Source organism: Atheta coriaria, unplaced genomic scaffold (assembly GCF_025399875.1).
Source record: "Atheta coriaria isolate IRGN ID8LTWV9N9 unplaced genomic scaffold, Caltech_Dcor_3.1 hic_scaffold_7_pilon, whole genome shotgun sequence".
Taxonomy (NCBI): Eukaryota; Metazoa; Arthropoda; class Insecta; order Coleoptera; family Staphylinidae; genus Dalotia; species Dalotia coriaria.
The window spans coordinates 7,871,963-7,891,690 of record NW_027045449.1 but is presented as its reverse complement, the minus strand read 5'-3'; the positions used below and the strand labels follow the sequence as shown (position 1 = coordinate 7,891,690).

The 19,728-nt window shown below is 36.2% G+C and overlaps 1 protein-coding gene across 11 annotated transcripts in view; it reads right to left on the bottom strand.

Moving 5' to 3' along the window:
• Positions 1 to 16,233, bottom strand: part of Ca-beta (Calcium channel protein beta subunit) — a 49,312-nt gene extending 33,079 nt beyond the window's left edge. For 3 of the 11 annotated variants that reach the window (XM_065306747.1, XM_065306752.1, XM_065306748.1), the window contains exon 1: positions 15,294 to 16,231. In XM_065306747.1, the coding sequence (XP_065162819.1) occupies positions 15,294 to 15,368 (75 nt within the window). In that variant the 5' untranslated portion in view covers positions 15,369 to 16,231. Of the gene's footprint in view, positions 1 to 329; positions 608 to 15,293 lie in introns of those variants that run through there. The other 8 variants (XR_010549040.1, XR_010549041.1, XM_065306751.1 and 5 more) reach the window with 5 other exon arrangements.
• Positions 16,234 to 19,728: the final 3,495 nt, after the last annotated feature.

The following is a 19,728-nucleotide window of genomic DNA, read 5'->3' as shown; positions in this document are numbered from 1 at the left end:
AGCACAAAATATAATAATTACTTCAGTACCGATGCCCTTGTGATCTATAAGAGTTACTTACTAAACCTAGCGCTGAATTAAATAATTTTTTAACAAAATTTTTATTATCTACTAATTCTATTAAAATAGAAAAACGCAAAATGGATCAACTGTTCAGAAAATACAAAATGCTTTCTTTACCAAATATTGGCTTGCAAGACAATATATCGAATACTCAATTAAAACTTGATTACAACAAACAAATGAGTTGATTATGATTGCTCGTTGGTGTGGTGATTGCACGAGCATGGATTCAAGATATTCAAGTGCTCTTAGTCCATAGTTCTTACCCAACCGATACCATCATGATTCAATACACAAAACATTTTTCACTATTACTCGCTGCCACTTAATCTTCTAGCTCACTGATTACCATCGCTATGGAAACGCAATATCGGTGATAGCGATTCAATACCGTATAATGGTAGTCACGACTTTTTTTCTTCAACAGCGTACGCCTCTCCACACCGCACGAAATCACGAGAAACAGTAAACAAAACGGAAGCACCAAAAGTCGAACACGAATTATTGATGAATGGTTTTCACTGCACTGATCTCTCTATACGGCGAAGGAGATCGAAACGTTCGATATTCGACGACTGAAAGCCGCAAGCACGTCCTAGCGTTAAATTTAAATCGTTTATGACCAATGCCTCCTTCCGTTTTCAATTCTTTAAAGTATTTTGCGCACTTTGCGCGCCGGCTGCATGTGTCGTTTGCGTGAGATTTTGAAATTCTGTTTGTCCTCGCGCACAGCGTAAAACCGCTGTTAAAGTATTTAATTTACTACATTTGCACAAACGCCACGAAACTTTGGATTTTGAGCTTAAATTTATAATTTATGATCTTCTTACAAGCACTATTTAAATACACTGAAACTGAAATATAAACTTAAACTACAAATTGTTTTTTTTTTAAGATTTTGGTAGTTACTTCGTTTTCACTTTGAACTCAATCTTTACAAAAATGTACATCATGAAAACGTTTGTTATCAAAAATCAGTGCGGTCAAAAAACTACCCTCTTGCGCAACTTAAAGTCGGACCTTTTCGTGCTTTCGCACACAAGCAAACTAACAATGAGTAGAATATCAAAACATCAAGCGAGAAAAAAGGCACTGCAAACCCGACTGGCGTCAATTAACGATAAGGAATAATAAAGTTTTTTGTGTGTATGTCCCTTTTGTTGCCGCTGTACAGGGGGTCCGATAGTGGTCCTCTACTCTCGGGCGTTCAAGCGTTGGTTGACTTTTAAAGACGCTTCGCATCTATTTCTTATTCTCTTTACTCCCTCAAATGCCCGAATATGTTAAAATATTACATTAGCAAATGGTGTTTCACACGCAAGGAAAAGAAAAAACGTTCGATACGACGACGAAGATGAAATGACGGACGGTGCACACTAGCACCCTCGCAGGCCACATTTTCGAGATTTATCTAACAATAACTATGCGTCCAAGGAAGGGATAGATGGATGAACGAAGAAAACGAACGCAATTTTTCAAACGTCATGTACGGCCTACAACTTAAAAATCAATTCTCGAGTTTTTTCCGCAACCATACATTATCGAAACTAATTTGGCATGTGCATTATTTTTCATTTAATACAGTCATCACACCAGAAATGCCAATTTCAGTCATTTTAGAAAAAAGCAATATTTGTTCAAAATAACGAAATTTAAAACCTTTTTTGTAATGTAAATTCCAAATTATTGATTGACACGAAACTCATTGAACAAGCAAGATTGGATTGTGTTCCAGCGAGTGTTGCCAAAATGCGTTGAAATACATAACTGGTAATCGAACGTTTTATTACGTACGTGTCGCGTGGTTTATTCATGCGTAATTGTGATAATAAAAGTATTGAAAGCCATCGGCGTATGCACAACAAACAACCCTGATTCCATGTATTGGGGGTGGAGGAAGTGTGGCTGGTGGAGGATGCGCAAACCCGCATAGTGATAAACAATTCACAATACGATTATTCCGTGTGACGTACGTGCAATCAAAGCATCATTCGCACGTGAATATCTATGTGGCTGCAAATAAATTCATATTGAATGAACGTATTATGATAAAAGATTTCACTTTCGTGCTTGGTGAAATGAACAAAGTTAAATTTGGAAAAAAAAAAACTGAAAATGTTCTCAGCCTAGTATTTATCATTCACTTCTGTTGCGCGGTTTGCACATTAAAATTTATGTCGTATGAAATGTTTGTCCCGGGCGTGTCGGGCTCATTGTGCTGATTTTGAAAAATTGCCACAAAAGTATTTGTTACACACATAGCACACATGTGACAGGAAACAGGTACTGCTTCGGTTACCCTATTAACTACCCTCCACATGATTTTTTGACTCAGTAACTCTACATTGAACAAGCGGTAATATTCGAGAAGTTGAACTTGAAAACAGATCAAATAACGCCTTCACTGGAAAAGCAATAATGTTGTGAATATGTGTGTGTGTTGTTGTTCTAAAACTAAGATGCCCACCGTCTAAAGTGCATGAAACTGTAAGAAAATAAAAGAGAAATATTACATATCCATATATAACAGATGTGTAAGTGGCCCGGGTGTAAGAAAAGAGAAAATCCGCCACGAAGGATGGACACTAGCGTAATTTATTGGCCAGAATATTGAAGCATACCTATATTGAATTTCTTTAACGGAAAGACGCACCAAGAAGTCATAAAATTTTCGACTCTGTGTGACGTTCGCCGCATCGTTTTATTTCTCAATTTTTATGTTAATCATTTGTTTTTACCACGCGCTCCGTTGAAAACATTGTCTGTTTTATATGTGTTTTTAATGTATACATACATCTCATTTAATATTTCAATCATTTTTAACAATTCCATCGCTTTCTATATTTTTTTCTCAATATAATTATCAAGCTGAATAAATTACATTTTATTACCTCCGTGGTACACAACAAGTAACTTAATAATAATATAATTTAAACGGTATTTGTTTATAACTGTTACAAATAATCGTGTGGATTTTATTGTAGTGTTTTATTAAAGATATTTTTATAAGTGACATTGATCGATGGGACATAAAGCTAGAACATTGGATTCATGTCTCAATTACTTCTACGCGCACAATTCCTTCGATCAGCACGAAAACCGACACAAAGGAGAAGAGCAGCCAGCAGTCGGATGAAATTAACGCCTATTTCATTTAGCGGCTTCGAAAAACGGGTTGGTTAATGCACCGCTTAAAATATAAAAAGTTTTTTTTAAGTGTAACTATGCGGTGAACACTCAAATACAAATACTATTCAAAGATTTAACGATAATTGAATATTTTCTTGCTTTTAAAATTAATTATAAATGTATAACATTTAAAAAGAAGTTAGTTAGACTTGAAGACGTAACAAAAAACAATGCCTTATACCAAAAACACTGCAAATTTACTCGCCTATTTTTAAATATTTAATAAACCAACTTCGGTTTTGCAGAATTTACCTAAAAATATTTTGCAGTTATGCATAAGTTAAATGACAGAAGTTGTTTGTTAATTGTTACTTGTTTAAAATATTCCTCTTGCACACTTGTAACTTGAAAATGTCAAAAAGAAAACCTGAAATAACTACATAACACCATTGTTCTGGTAATTATCAAGAGAAGAAAATAATTTCATTAACAAAATTATATTAAAATTGATTGTGGTCAAACGTGTTTTTAAATTATTTTTTATTCAATAAGTTGTTCAAAAAGTATTCAGTACCTGGGTACACTTATCTTCTTCGATATTCTCATGCGCATGCGATCATACACGATACCATGACTCAGTATAAATTCTCCAGTCGTCCAGGATGATAACCTATTGATGCCGATTCTTGATGAAATTGTCCATGCCCATTTATATCTCTTGTACCCGCGTTATCCGACTTCGGTGTACTGTTGGCATTTAATTAATCCGTTAATTATGACCACGGAGTGTTCTAGCCGCGGCATCGAGATCGTGCGTCCGCATGAATTTATTATGACTCTGTTTCGCCGTGTGTCTACATCGAATATTATAACACGTAGATATTTTTTATGCATCGGGGCATTGAGCTTTATGCGTGTAGATTGCGTCCGACCTGGGCGCGTTGATGAGTTAATGTCTCTAATTGCTTTCGAAGAAAGGAACACAAAACGCACAAAAGAATAACCGCAGCCCGTCGTGTGGAGATGCTTTGAGCGCGCACTACTTGATAACGTGATAATCATAGATTTCACATACGCGATGATATTTATTCTTTTGCAGCGCGGCGTTAATTTGAATATTCTCACATCTCTTACTTTTTCCACTCCGACCACCGCTTCGAACCCGCTGAAATAATGTTTATTGACGTCAAACTGTTAGCACTATTAGAACGAGCTTTAAATTAATAATTATAATTAATTTTCATCAATCTACGGTTAGTACGCAAATTACACGCTCGTGTTTATGCGTGAACTGAACTATTTTCATCTAGTGTTATTGTTTTAAAAGCGTATTAGTTATATTTACGGTGGGTAATTAGCGTTTATGTTAATTTTCTATTTGAATTAATTTCCTATCCAAATAAGACATAATTTTAGTTCAAAATTTACATTTGGAAAAAATTTTCACATAAAAGATAAACCATAAATAAAAAGAAACAATTCGCTGTCTAGGCATTGAGGTAATAACAAAATAATATTAGGTATATTTAATCCAATTGCATTTCAGGCAAAAAAGCAAAATTCATTAAAAAAGGCAATTGAAGTACATGAATATAGTGTGAATTAATAATTATAATGAAAATCACAAACTTTAACAATATTAAACATTTTTAAGACAATGAATAGTTTGAATTGTAAGAAGTCATGTTAATTAAACTATGATCATAAATAATGTATACACCAGAGGTAGCTAATCATTGCTCACTTACTCGTACAATTATACTGATCTCACAAAACGCATACATTAAAAAAATTTGCCACTAATTACAATAATTTTGTTTGAATCCAGCGAGAAATATGAATATGCACACACAATCTACATACGCGTACACGTGTAATTTGAATGTAAATTCGTAGATTATAAATAAAGTGTAAAGCCTAAACATTTGTTTGAATAAAACGCGCCGCTATAAAATTGTACGATTCATGTTCACATATGTCCGGACGTGTGTTAAAATTCTAATTATAGCCACTCTACAAGTGCGCGCCCGTTAACAATACGCATATATTGCCGGCGTCGTAATGAGCTTCGTCAGCTTCAATCCTCAAACATGTAGTGTAGCTGCCGAAAAGAAGTATTATTAATGAATAAATTTTCACATATTTCATTAAATTCCACTTTGCGTTGCTTTGAGTTGCGCTGTGCTCGCCTTCGATGAGATTTGATGAGAAAACCGCACAAACTCTGATCCGCTGACGAACAGGTTGCTAATGGGCGAAATGTAACAATAACTTGTTTAACATACCTAGATTCATGCCGTTCAGGCATGGTAGTTCATCAAATTTGTATAGATATGCATTGTACCTATATGTTTTTGTTTTACTACGTGTGAAATTGCCAAAGTTGCATATTAATTCAACGAGATGTGCATACAACGAAATATGTTAAATATGTTGTAATAGAATGTTCTCACAGCCGATATTTGATGAGAGCAACATCATTGCATTTGTTGTACTTTTTTCGGATCCGAAATAATAATTTAGAACAAAACCCAAAACTGGATTAATTATAGCTATTTACTTTTGAAAATATTGTATGTGTATAAATGCCGAAAAGATATGGATAATAGCAACAAAAGCATTAGTCAACAACGTTGGCATCAACAGTTTTTATATTTTTAATTAGCATTATTATTGCCGGCGTTACCATTTTACAATGTTAATGGCAAGTTAATGATGCGTACGTTATTGTTTTCATTATCTTACTGCTCGCTTTATTGCGCTTCTCAGCTTCCAAAATATTTATTATATTAAGCAGGAATTTTTATAGGTAATGCTTTAAATCTATTCGTTTTTGTCCGCAACTTTTATCAAACTTAATATTTGTTTAAGACATTAATAGAAATAAATTTTAAGAAGTTGTAATTTGTTTAATACACATTGTCAATATAATTTTATATAATATGCAATTTTAAATGGCATATATCCTCACCTTCTACTGAAAATATGATGCAATTTTAGATTTTATGTTAATCTTTTACTTAATTAACTGCTCCTGATTTATCCATTTTCCTCTCTCCCTTTCTATTTTGCCTCCTCTAACGCCACGAAACTATTTTCTTTGATGAAAAAAATAAAATAATTATGTGACTTGGAACTCCAAAGAAATCAACGAAACAAAGAATAAAATCACAGTAAATGTTTATTACACATTATTACGCTATTACAGTCCGCATGGTAACTGCTTATCCATTACCATATTTGCTCAATTAAAGTAACTTTCACGTTGATATTGTGCTGATATTAGATATACTCGTAGCAACGCGGTCATATATCAAAAGTTGATTTCAGTTAGGCCAGTCTAAATATAACTACCACACCACCCTCAATTGTATTTTGTAATCATTTGCCATACAGAAAGAAGTTGCGTGCGCTTATAAAATTTAATTTCGTTTCTTTGCCATGATTGATACCTTCCCGACCGATGCGGGCTCTTTCAGCGTCAACCCATTTTAGTGTAGTTATTACGTTGTGCATACACTATATTCTTTTCGTTTTCGCTCAACTAAATAAGAAGTTTGTTATTTAAAGATTTGTGCAATTGCTTTTGTGTGTATACGAAAGAAACACCAAAGTGTTCACACAGGGAAATAATCTGAACGGGAGTATTGATCATGTTAGCTGAATTGCACATAACCTAATTAGATTTGAGCACTCTTAATGTGAACAATTTGATACTGAGTCCGCGTGCGCCGATTGGTATGAAAGTTCATTAGCGAATTCGAGCGTATGCTAATGAAATTTTCCTAAGGCAAGGAAGCACCGTGCGCTTTGCAAGAAGGTAATCGAATAGGTCGGATTGCCAACGAGGGCGTCAAATGTATGCTAATGCCAATCTATAAAGGTATTACCCAGCAAAATACGAAATACATATTCAATTAGTCGCAAATTCATTGAACCCGATAACCCACTTATCGTCAAATAATGTTATCTTCGGCAAAGGATCCGACAAACTTTTGTAGTTACAATGCGCACAGCATAGCGTAACCTAGCGCAAAAATTAAAACATCGCTTATGCAATCCAATCAAACAAAGCAAAATAAAACCATAGAAACTTCATTAACAAACAGTTGTTAACTGCTGGATTTCATTCTGGGATCATGAGTCGTATAAAAGTTACTTTATGACTTTAATTTACTCCTGTCTGATTTGATCCGATCTGTTGTTGGATTCGCACAAATAACAATCCATAAAATAGTTGTCAACGTTTCACTTTGCTAATCACAGAATTTTTATCGTTCAGAAAAATAATTCACGTAATCTCGATAGAAATTGCCATGCGATAAATTCAAGGTATTAAATTGTGATCCATGTTATGTTGAAGATTATTAACCTGTCATTACGCCATATTAGGAGCACACAAACGATCTACATGCGGCATGCTCGCACACCGACAACAAAGCACAAACGCAGAGCAATAAACTCCCATGGATGCTGGAACTAAAGCAAGTACATAATGTACACTACACATACACGCACATACGACTTGCATTAAGCTAAATCTATAAAACGAGCTTATAACATATCTTCCACGAAAATATTCATCGCCGGCCGTTAAAACTGTGTTCTGCTTTGCATACTTGTTTGCGTTGAGCGTTAGACTCAATTGTATGTTGAAAAAATATGCAGCAGCGATTTATTTTATGCCTTCAAATCCTATTCGGGCCGAGTTTTAATTTTTCTTTAAACCGTACACTGTGTAACACACAAGTTGTGCTTTTATTTGTAACTTCACCAAGGGAACATTTTCGATAGGTTTGTTTTTAGTTAAACACGCGGTGAATTTTTGTTTTTCGGCTTTCGCTTTACTTGATTCATTTGCTTCACGTGTCCGGCAAGAGATCAACTAAAATATTAGTACCGTCTATGTATTAGATATGGCGTCAAATGAATGCGCTTTTATCTTTTCACTTTTGAATCCTCACTTGACCACTTTTGTACTTCAGCGCGGAGATGAAGAAAGTAAAAGAATACATTACCGATTGGGCAAAGACGCAATGTATTTTATTTTCAACTAGCGTATGCGTGTGCTCTTTAAGTCGCCGGCAATGGAGAAAATAAACGATTCGCCGGAAATTGTTACCACAAATACCTACTAAATTCGAGCTTGGCGATGGCGCAATTTATGTAAAATATTTCAGCTGGCTAAAATGTCGAATTTTTCCATTTGTTTATATATCATCTAAACACTTGCTCTAAAGCGTGTTTCAGTCTAATAAACGTTTTATTTAATTCAAAACTTTTGGAAATCTTTCCGAGTTCAAAATACGCATATTTATATTTATATTCATAAGTAGCTATAAAGCGTGAAAAAAAGTGTTGATATATTTTATATGTACAATTAGTATGTACATGTTCAATTATTATATGCTCCCGCGCCTTAATTGGCTAATTACTTTACTTTTGGGCTCTTTCAAACTGCACCATTGTTGTTGTGTTGGATGTGTAATTGTAATTTAGATTCTTTTTTGCTGCTGTGAGCTTTAAAAAAATTAATTACCTTCAAAGCGTAAATAAAATAATTATGGAATATGTAGGTATAGCAAATACACATGGTCTTAGTACCTTTTTGTTTATTTTATTATTGTGGCTGTTTGCTCATTACCAAGTTTATTTTTACTGTCAGTTCACAGCCCGTAATTAAGAACTCAACAAGTTTTAGCATTTTGATGTGATTCAACGACAGATATTTGCCACTTTGGTTGATTACAATACAATTAAAGCCAACTTATTACATTAGCACATTAATTACGCTCAGAAACATACTAATATTTAATACATAGGTATTTGAATTAATTACGAAAAAAATCGAGTTTGAAGAATGATATTTTGTTGCTTTGTTTGGTGTAAAACTGTTCGATAGTAACTCAAAAATTGATCAAATGCAAGTTAATAGCCAACTTTTTCCATTTTGATTTCAAAAGTGTGGTAGAAGCAGTGGTTTATAAATCATCACATCAACGAGGATCTGACAACGGAAGAGGCTTCTTTAACACTGAAGATACATAATGATTGAGCTTGAAGTCACGTACGAGCGTGCGTGGTGCCTTAATTAAAGTAATATACCGGAAAATGACACAATAAACATTTGTTAAACTCACCGGAACGTCTCGTACCTACTTTACTCAAATAGTAAGATTTTTATATTTAACCAACCACGCACAAATTTCATAAATAGAAGTTAGTTTAAATAATTATGAATTTCAAAAATATTTAATTTATTTTATCCGATATCATTTGTTAGAAATAGTAATAAAATGATTATGAGAGTATTATGAGAGTTGGGAAAATGTATTAAGTGGGTAATAATAAACAATCCGTGCACGTTTAGGAAAAATTAAACCCCACAAAGTATATTAAACCGCATTTTAGTTTAATAACCTGACGTTTCGGGTGAAATTTCCAATTAATCATTTCGAAAAGTTCGGAGCGCGCAAGTGCGCTGTGTCGAGCGCACGCTCGAATCACGTCGCGACCGACCAACTACTTAATCATATTAATACGTTACGCATCGTTCTTCATCTTCTCTCCGAGACATCTCCGCGGCCGCAAGCTCGCGAGTTTCCTGCCTGCCTGCCACAGCAGCAGCGGCTCTTCTTCGCGCCCCGCGTGCATTTTCTAAATACTCATCTAGAAAACGTTACGACATCCCAAACAGAACGCATTACTATTAGATACATATGTATATGCTGGTTTATTTATTAATCTACGAAGAAAAGAAAGTCACCAAAGAAAGGTCGCCGAAGAATTCTTACCCGAAACAATACGAGTATAGTGATTAACAATTTTTTAATATTTTTCATTTCACTATTTATGTATGCAGTTTAGGTTGGCAACATTGCAATATAAAACTTAACCAAAAATTTGTTTGCAAATGAAGATGATTATTGAACAATAAACGATAATTACGACCATAGTAAGCTCAATAACGCAGTAATAAACTTGAATGATTAAATAATTGTGTATTCTCGACGTGCCTAATTCAAGCACATTTAATAAATGCTTTTATGTAATCAGGGTCAACAACGCCAATTGTCGAATACTAAAATATAAGTATGAACACTAAAAACTAACTACAAGCTTAATTTGAAAGAAAAAAACTTAATACTTATGTCTGTTCCACATGCATATTATTTGTTGGCCCGCGAACAATAGATATACACGCCATCTGGCTAGTTAACGCTAACGTTCTAATCGTAATCGGTTCAAATTTCGGCGTCTTGTTAAATATGCGTTTTATTAGGCGTAACTATTATCTACATATGCATAAATAAATGCGTACACACCGAAAAAGTTGCGTTTAATTCTTTTATTGTCTTCGCATTGACGTCGCGCGCACATTTTCATAATTTCGGTTATAATGCAGGTTTTATGCAAATGGTAAACAATTAATTGCGACCATTAAACAAAGAATATATTAAGTGTGATACACATTGCGCGCACAATTGTCGGCGTGTTAATTAGATTATTCTGGTTAGAATTTCTAACTTAGAAAATAAAAAAATATATAAACAGAGCCCTGGCAACGTTGAAAGTTTTTTTGAAATCTAATTTAGTTGTTCTGATTGTTTATCATGCGCATGTTTCATATAATTAAGTTATAAAAATTACTCTATTTTATGCAAATCGGGAATCGTAAAATATCCACATTACAAAGGAATTAAAATATTATATTCAAATGAAGTACAAAAAAAGAACTAGTTTGAACTTCACTTCGAGCTGAAATAATAATAAAATTACTTGTTACATAACAAAAATGTTGTTTTGTATTTAAATTAAATGAGGAATTTTGTACATTTGTAGTTTTATTTTTATTTTTGATATTAACATGCTTAACTATACTACACATCTGGAAGCAACTATCCAATACAATTTCAAGCACTTTTAAAAGAATTCAACGAAGATAATAAATACTTTTAATGGAATAATTTATTACGATATTTTGTGACGTCGGCTTGCATTTTTTTTATAATAGGGGTGTGGTCATTTATACTTGGACCACTTTGAACAACTAAAATGTAAAAATCAAAATTTTGCTTCTATTCAACTTCAATTTCACCTGACCAAATGAGTGATTTTTCTACCTACAAGCACACAAGCTGTCTTTCTGTGTTAATGGAACGAACACTCTTCAAAGACCCGAGGACCGTGGAAAAAATACCGATAACTGAAAAAGGTAAATTCAGTAAAGATACGGGCCTGCGATGTGAATTAGAGGTACCTATATAAATCTTGAAAAATGTTGCACCCAAATATTAATGACAGCATAAAGAGACGCAGGTTTTTTTTATTACAATATTGAAAATCATGAAGTATTGTAAGCATTTTTAAATTTTGTACGAATATTTTTCACTAAATTCTTATAAGATGTACAACCAAACATTTTATACTTTTATTTTTAACCCAGTGTAATTTTTGGATGACGCAGAGCAAAACATAAAAACTTATCTCTGTTTGGCGCACATTGGCGAGAAAATATATGACGGTGGATGAAGAAGTAATAATCAAAAATAATGCTCAAAGACTAAAATGGAAAAGGTGTACACAAGGCAGGTATAAAAATTTATAAATACCTCATGCACATAAACGCGCGCACGTTTTTATTTTATTTGATTTTTGGTTTTCGCTCTCGCTTCTGCGTTCCTTGTCGGACAAGTCTGCCGACTTTGGTGTGTACCTATGCATTTATAGCACCTCAAGAATTTGATTCCTTCTGAATGATTCCCCGTCTGCTTTCGATTTACCTCTACGGCTCGCATCTCCGGGCGTACTTTATACCTATGTTAAAATATTTAACGTCTTTTATTTAATGCATCGCCATACCGCCATTCCGACGTTACACTTGGCCCGCTGCAGCCCGAAATAATGATTTTGATTCCGAGTAATTCGTAATGAAATGCATACATCCACGAATTCAAGTTGTCTTGTTCGGTAAATTATTGGGATCGAAACTATCAACTTTATTGTCTAAGTTAATTCTTTAATTACATAAAAAAACAGCTTGTTATTGTGCATATGATAATGAGACAATTACAATTACCAATAAGTTGTTTGATTTTCTACCGATTCAATAAGAACGAAACAATTTTTTATTTATATGTTAAAAATACCTAATTTGTTGGCCTTCTAAAATTCTAATTCTAAATTTAATGTGCATAATTATTTCCGACAATTAAATATTGCCAGTTGAGTAGATGTCCGCAGGGTAGACGTTTTAGAACAACGGCTGTGTCAGGATCGCTTGAAATAGGTCCAGATTATCATAATAAATATCTTTGTGCATCGCCACTCTGCGTCTCTGTCGGTCCCAAAGTGTTCTTTGCAACATTGAACGCCCGGGCAATATCAGGTGAGTGCATTCGGTGGTTCAGGTGAGCCAAAAAGGTGCATAGAGTATTGAAAGCGTTTGTAACACGGAGCAAAAAGCCAGCAACCAACGCCCGCCTCGCTTTGGGACTCTTGGGTACGCCACGATGATCATCGTGAAATAAATATAATTCAGGTAAAAAAATCGTAAATGCATTGAATGCGTTTCGACATGTGTATATATATATAAGGTGCATACGAGAGGGTGACGGGCTGCGAGAGGCAACGGCAAAAAGGTAAAATACGATGCGTCCCCGAGTGCACCAGGGATGCGCAAACAAGCAAGAAGAGCAAGATTGAACCCGGCCACAAAGAAAAAAATTATCAAAGTCAAGTCAATGTCAAATCAACACATAGATATTGCAAACCGCATCTAACTAGAAGTAAATTTTAAAAACAAAACTTTTTTTTGTTTTGCGTCAAGACCACACTTGTGAGCGTAAAAATATTATCTTCAAAACGGAAAGAAAACACCATTTTAATATCTAAACTATATTAATTATTAAATTTAACCAAAAACAAAACAATACATTGAAAAGCGCTCGCAGTGGGCGGTTTAATTAACGTAAATGCAAATGAAACTTAAACAATTCTGCTCATAAATCAACAGCTATATAAAATAATTAATAGCGCAATGGGACCACCGAATGCGCTGCTTTTTATTACACATTATAGTTATGCTTATTCAGTACATTACAATCTGAACATTGTTTTACACATGTATTCGAGTCATGAGAGATGAAAGAACTTTCAATTTTCTGTAGATATTATTATATTTCTATGACGAATTTTAATTTAATTAACAACAATCCGGTGGGAGCAAAGACTTCTAACCAACGGTAGCTTAGATATTTACTTAGATATATACAATTAACAGTTAGATTAATTCGAAATCTGCGTTTTAACGATTCGCGTGCGCAGGGTTTTAAGTTTTAATTAATACTGCATATTTTCAATGGCCACATTTAATGTTGTGTAATAAATAATAGTGTTTTCTAAATATTATATTATTACTCAACTTGATAATGCCGTATAATCAACAATTCCAATTAGATTTTATTTCCTAGACTCTAATGGACTTTGAAAATATTTGTTACAAAAAATACAACTTTTGAGCTTCACTTTATGACTCCCGCGGTGATTATGTCATGCTGTGTGCGGCGGAATTACACACAGAGAAAAGTCAAACGTTTTAAATGCGTATACCAAAACTGTAAAAATCCATTTTGAAAGTCGTAAGCAAATTCGACGCGCTTCGGTTTTACCGAAGTTAGTGTTAGCTTGTCTAGGCATTAGGGGTGCATTAAACATTTTAGGGCGACTAGTACCCTCAATAATGATATGACATTCATTTGAAGTTGAGGTAAAGAAAAAGAATCTCGAAGCAGGTACCAAAACGCAACGCAATGACAAGTAAAAGCGGTTTACGTTTTGCTTCCATTTTTTGTGGTGTTGTTGTCTTTGTCGTCCACGTTTCTAACCTGAGCATGAGCATATTTTCTACTGTCAATGTGAACGTTTCTCGCCCTTCACTTTTTGTTCCAGGTTGACTATCGTTATCTCCTACAAGACACACGTCAGTAAGCGTAACCTCTGCAACAATTTGGTTTGCACTTTTGGCCCTTAATGGGCACCCGGTGAACTTTTACCTGAGATGAATATTGAAAACGAAATTTTATCGCTTAAATTTACACCTGAAAAATCATTTTTTGTGAAAAACTAGTTTCACTATAAATTTATATTCTTATTAAGGGTAGGTAGGTACCTACAGCTAATTTTTGTTTCTACCAAAGAATAGCAATAAAATTGCATACAACATATTTTGTTACATTTGATTTCTTGAGATTAGTTGGCATGTTACTGTGAACACGACATGAAACGTGAAATCGAATAGGTTAAATGAAGGACACATTTCGGTTAACGTTATTTATAAACACGCGAATAATATTCGCTCATATCAAACATTCAGTACGTTTTTATTAAGTACATATTGAAACACTCGTAGTATTGTCAAAATAATTAGAGTACGTAATACAACATAAAGGAAATATTAAAGATAAAAATTACTTATCTCAAATCACCATTGCGGATATACACAATGTGCACTAGAATAATTGATAAGTGTAAATTGAATATATCAAGAAATAATTGATATTCAAACCACAACCGCGCGAATAAACAATTGACGGCTGCGACGGAAAATTTAATCTTGCACACATATTGTGAAAACTTTTTTGAAAGTAATAATAAATATGCGAGTGGTAATATTAAAAACAATTTTGTTGAATAACGTATGCTGGGGACGTGCGCGCTACCCTACTGCAGTACTGGCGTCATAAATTGCGGATTTCTTGAGGATTTTTTAATATCAAAGTTTGAAACGGTCTGCGCCTATTACTTCTACATATCGCAGCATTTACGTGCATATCGAATGGTCCTTCCGCCTTTGGTAGGTGCCGATATACCAATATGTGCTCGCGGACGTGACTGACCTATTGAAGCAAGACGTGTGCCAGCCACACATCACCGGAAATGCCAGAATGCAAAGTTGCCAAGATACCAACCAGAGGAGAGGAATATTTAAAATGTTTCATACTGTATAATACACCGCAGACTGCATTGGAGTAATAAACCAAAGACATAACCTTAATAATAAGATAAATACTAGTGTATGTTGCATGAAATATTTTATTTACCTTAGTAGTATTGTTAATATTTGGGGAGTAGCCCCCCTGCGTATCCTGGGCGACTGAAGACAACCGTGTTGACATGGCCCCTTCTACGACATAGTGCGCTGGTGCTTGCCGTCGCCGTGCTTACCAACTCTCCTTGCAGGTCTTTACAGCATGATGGATCCACGCGATGACGTCAAAACACAAGGTCCTCGCCCGTTTGTCCACAACCTCAAGGTGTTCCCTTCTTCACCACAATTAATGCACCACTATTTATAAGTCTTTTAAGATTTAAGGTTAGATTTTATGATTGTATTGATGCTGTAGCTCACTGAGATTACACTACATAGATTATTGATATTAGTTTAATATTTTCCGCATTTGACTGCAGTTATGCGACTAGTGGATTAACAAATCATCTGCAGTTAGTGTTTTGTACTAAATTCGATTATGTTTACTCAACGTGCCCGTCGACTACAGCCCCGAATCGTGTAAGTAGGTTGCTGCAGGGGTAAGTGACCTACATTCGCCCCGAATAGGTGTCAATGTGTGCGGGCTGCCATATTGCAGATGTATTTTAAGGTCAACCCTCTTAACCACAAACCTCTTGCGGTGAATTTTTCACTTTGCACTTGATTCGACTGCAGTCGCAGGTTAATACCTTGGTGAGTTGTTATAAACAATATTCTGGTAGGATTATTGAGCTCACCGCTTGATTAAACAGTCGCCTTGTGAAGAAATTGGAGAATCTTCAATTTGACAGTGCGGGCACGGTTCCGGCTCAGGGCACCCACCGCTGGATCGAAACGCACACTTGACACTCCGCCACCCGCGCACTTGCAGTCACACAATACTCGGATGTGCAATTGTGATGCACGTTTCAATTGTTTTTCGCGTTAGAAAGGTGGAAAATCGTCGGCGACATATTATAACGCCGCATGAAGAACGTCAATCAGAGCACCACCTGCACGATCGGTGGTGGTCGTGCGCGCTCGGGCAAAGGCGGCGGCGGCTGCTGGCGCGCTGGCGGGGGAAGGCGGCAGCACGCGGCAGTGGCGGCGGCGCAAACGTCCACCGGCCGACGAAAGGGGGCCTGCTCGTTGCACGCGCACCGGGTCGTTCCGGCTGCGTCAAGACAGTACGTGTGATGTTTTCCGCCGTTGTGTGAGCGGCGTATTTTTTGGCTTACGTAAGCGGCGTCGGTTTTATCGATTTCGGCGTCGCGCCGCGCGCCACGTCAGACAAGGACGGCAACTGCGCGAGGATATTTACGCGCGATAGAGGGGCGGAAAGGAGTAAGTTTTCTTGCGTTCACATAATGCAGGATTGCCCTTCATGATGGGTTGTTTGTTGCTAATATACGCGCGTAGTGAAATTAAGTTGCGGTATATTATTCCTTTAACTCTTTTCAATGTTTTCCTATGACTTTTTCCTGGTGTAGTAAAATATCGATAGAGAGTGAAATGATACTTATTGTTTGTCTTTTGTAGATGAAATTGTGCGCGCTTTGTTTTCTTTTGCTTTCTTGATTTTTGAATCTTTGTGGGGGGTGATTTATTAGACCGGCGGAATGAAAATCGCAAAAAACATGAATTTAATGTGGGAATGTAAGAGCAAACTGACAGAAAACTACTTTAAATTATACATCAGCGCGCATCGTAAATAAAACTACCCCAAAAACGTCGGCGAGGAGAAAAACAACAATCAAATTTACGTTTTTTAAGCGGCGGTTTGCCACTACCACTACCACCACCACCAGTGCCAGTAAACCACATCGGTTCCGTGCCGTTTTAATTTATCTTTTTCACTTTGCGTTTTTTCACTTCACTACTGTCTAAAGTCTAAACATATTTGTAATCCAGTTTACTTGACTTTCTCAAGTGGATTAAATTATGTTCCAAATCTTGTTTTTGTTTTTCTGTAAATGTTTTATTCGTTAAATGATTAAATACAAGTAGTTGAAATGTATCCGATGGAAGGAGTTCATCACGTGTCCGCTCAAACGCATCAGCAAACTAATAATTAACGGCCCAATAACCAGATAAGGATTAGCAGCGATCTGCGACTTGAAGTAGGAGCCGAAAGGCTTCGCGCCCCCGCTCGCCAATAGTGAGCGCAAAGTGGGCGCGATCGATGCCGCCGATGCCTAATAAATAAAATCCCTTATCCGATTAGTGCTGATGGTTAGGAGAGCTAGCGCGCCGCCATTGGTAACTGGACGATTGGAAAATTGTATACCTAGGTGCACGGGCGAAGGATAATGCCTACGGTGCGTCAATCGATATTGTCGATTAGAAGTAATGCTTAATGAAAGTCCTTCTGGTCGCGGATAGCGTTAAGCTACCGAAGCTGCCAACATTCATTCACGAAGAATGGACTGGATCGGAAAGAATGGAAAAGAAATTGTCGCTGAACACGCATTGAGTTTTGGGATTTATTCGGCCAATCTGCCAGGGGATAACTTGACACATGATTTTTTTGCGTAACAACGAACCGAAGCCTAAAAGAAAATACGAAGTGTTTTAATTATTTATACCCTCATTAAAGGTTTATTGTTAATCTTAATCGTATGATCAAAAAATGTAGGATAGTTGATTTCTGATTTTTTTGCGAAGAAAATGGGATATTGAGAATTATCCACCGCTTGCCGAACTTCTGGTCGTTAGACGTCTCTCCTAGCATTACTGCCGAACAAGGGTCGTAAACTAAGTAAACGCGCCACCTGGCACAACAATTTCTTCTGCACTTTTTCTCACCCGCCCCATAAGCCCATACACGTGTATCTTTTCGTGCTTTCGTCTTTTCGTTATTGCCAAAAATATACTCCCAGGATCCTCGATATAACGCCGTTGGCGTTATTGCTTCGGGCGTCATTGCTCGTCTTTCTGCTGCAAACGGGAAAAATAAACAAGATTTTGCGCGTGTGTGGGAGGTAAATGACAAAATATAAAGCGTCATAAAAACGCCAAAACAAAGAAAATCAAAAGCTGTACACACAACTCTATTGTAGTGCTAAACAGCTCAATATTAGAGGTAAAATGACAAAAAAGTAAGGTTTAGGTACAAATTATAGTGGAGATAATGTACGACTAATGTCATTCTTGTTTTTTCCTGTAAAAGAGATTATTTCAAGTAGATAATACCTATATCCAATATTCGCTTTTATTCTCATGTATTCAAAATGTCTAATTATTTAAATATCTAATTTTTTACTTTGTACATTTAATTTTGCAAAATTAAAGTTTTCTTTTTTCGTTAAAAATTAATTTGCGAAAGCAAAAAAGGGGAGGAAACGATGAAATCGCTGCGTTGTATGCTCCATTCAAATATTGACAAAACAATTGCGCTAATGATGATGACTCTTTTTCTTCTTTTTTCGGCGTTTTCTTTTCGTGGCATTAGATCTGTTTGCGGTTCGCTTTTTACGGTTCCTTCTTTTCATCGCACATCGCCCGGCCGTACTTGACGCCGCCAGCAATGACAAACGTAATAGTGCAGATTCAAATGCGGAGCGGCCACGGGTGGCAGAAGCAATTTATTTACGACGCGCGGTAACATCGCGTACCACGCGCCGCCCCCGCTTATGCCATGCCTTTCGATATATGCCGCCGGATGGAAGGAAACTTCACATCGCACATCAAGCACATACGCATGCACGCTCATGCACAAATGTTACCTTATAATGGGCCAATGGTCGGGTATTTCATACACATACCCACCCCTATACCCCATACAACCCTACAGTTTACAGCATGTAGATATAACTGCGGAGACTTTGAAGCGCGCGGCGTTTCTCTTCGAGACTAGACATATTCGGAAATTTCGCTTTCCATCCGCGTTCGGTGGCGGCGGTTGTTTTCGTTTACGCGCCGACAGACGCCCCCTTACGCGCTGTGCTTTATCCTTGTTGTTTACATATTTCACCCGCTCTCTGCGTGCACTTGCTTCTTTCTGTTATAGTGTTTTCTTCATTCCGCTATCCGAGAATTATTCTAATGGCTAGTGGTTTACAGTGTGAACATCTGTAAATCAGTCATATTGGATTATCTCTTATATTATTAAACCCACACTATATTTATAATCTATTGTATTGTGATGTGTGATTTTTGCATAACTATAAGGGTATCTTATGGATTTTGAGCAGTACGTTGCATCCAACTTGCGTTTAAAACATTACCCTTAGTTGGGCTTATCGATTACCGGAACGCTATTAATTTCCTTTGTTTTTCGCGGCGTTTGTTTCGTTTTATACCTACGTTTGTTCGGTTTTTGCGTCGGTGAAAGCAATAGTAACACTTATGCGTACACCTTTATTGCTTGGGAGTAAAAGAAAGGGAAAACGCGTTAAAGGGAGCGGCAATAAAAAATATAAGTATCGCGGCAACGTGTTACGCATTCTCCTGGCTTTCTTCTGGTTACTTTTCTCACCGGCGTGTCTATTTCTTATTCGCGGGCGTTG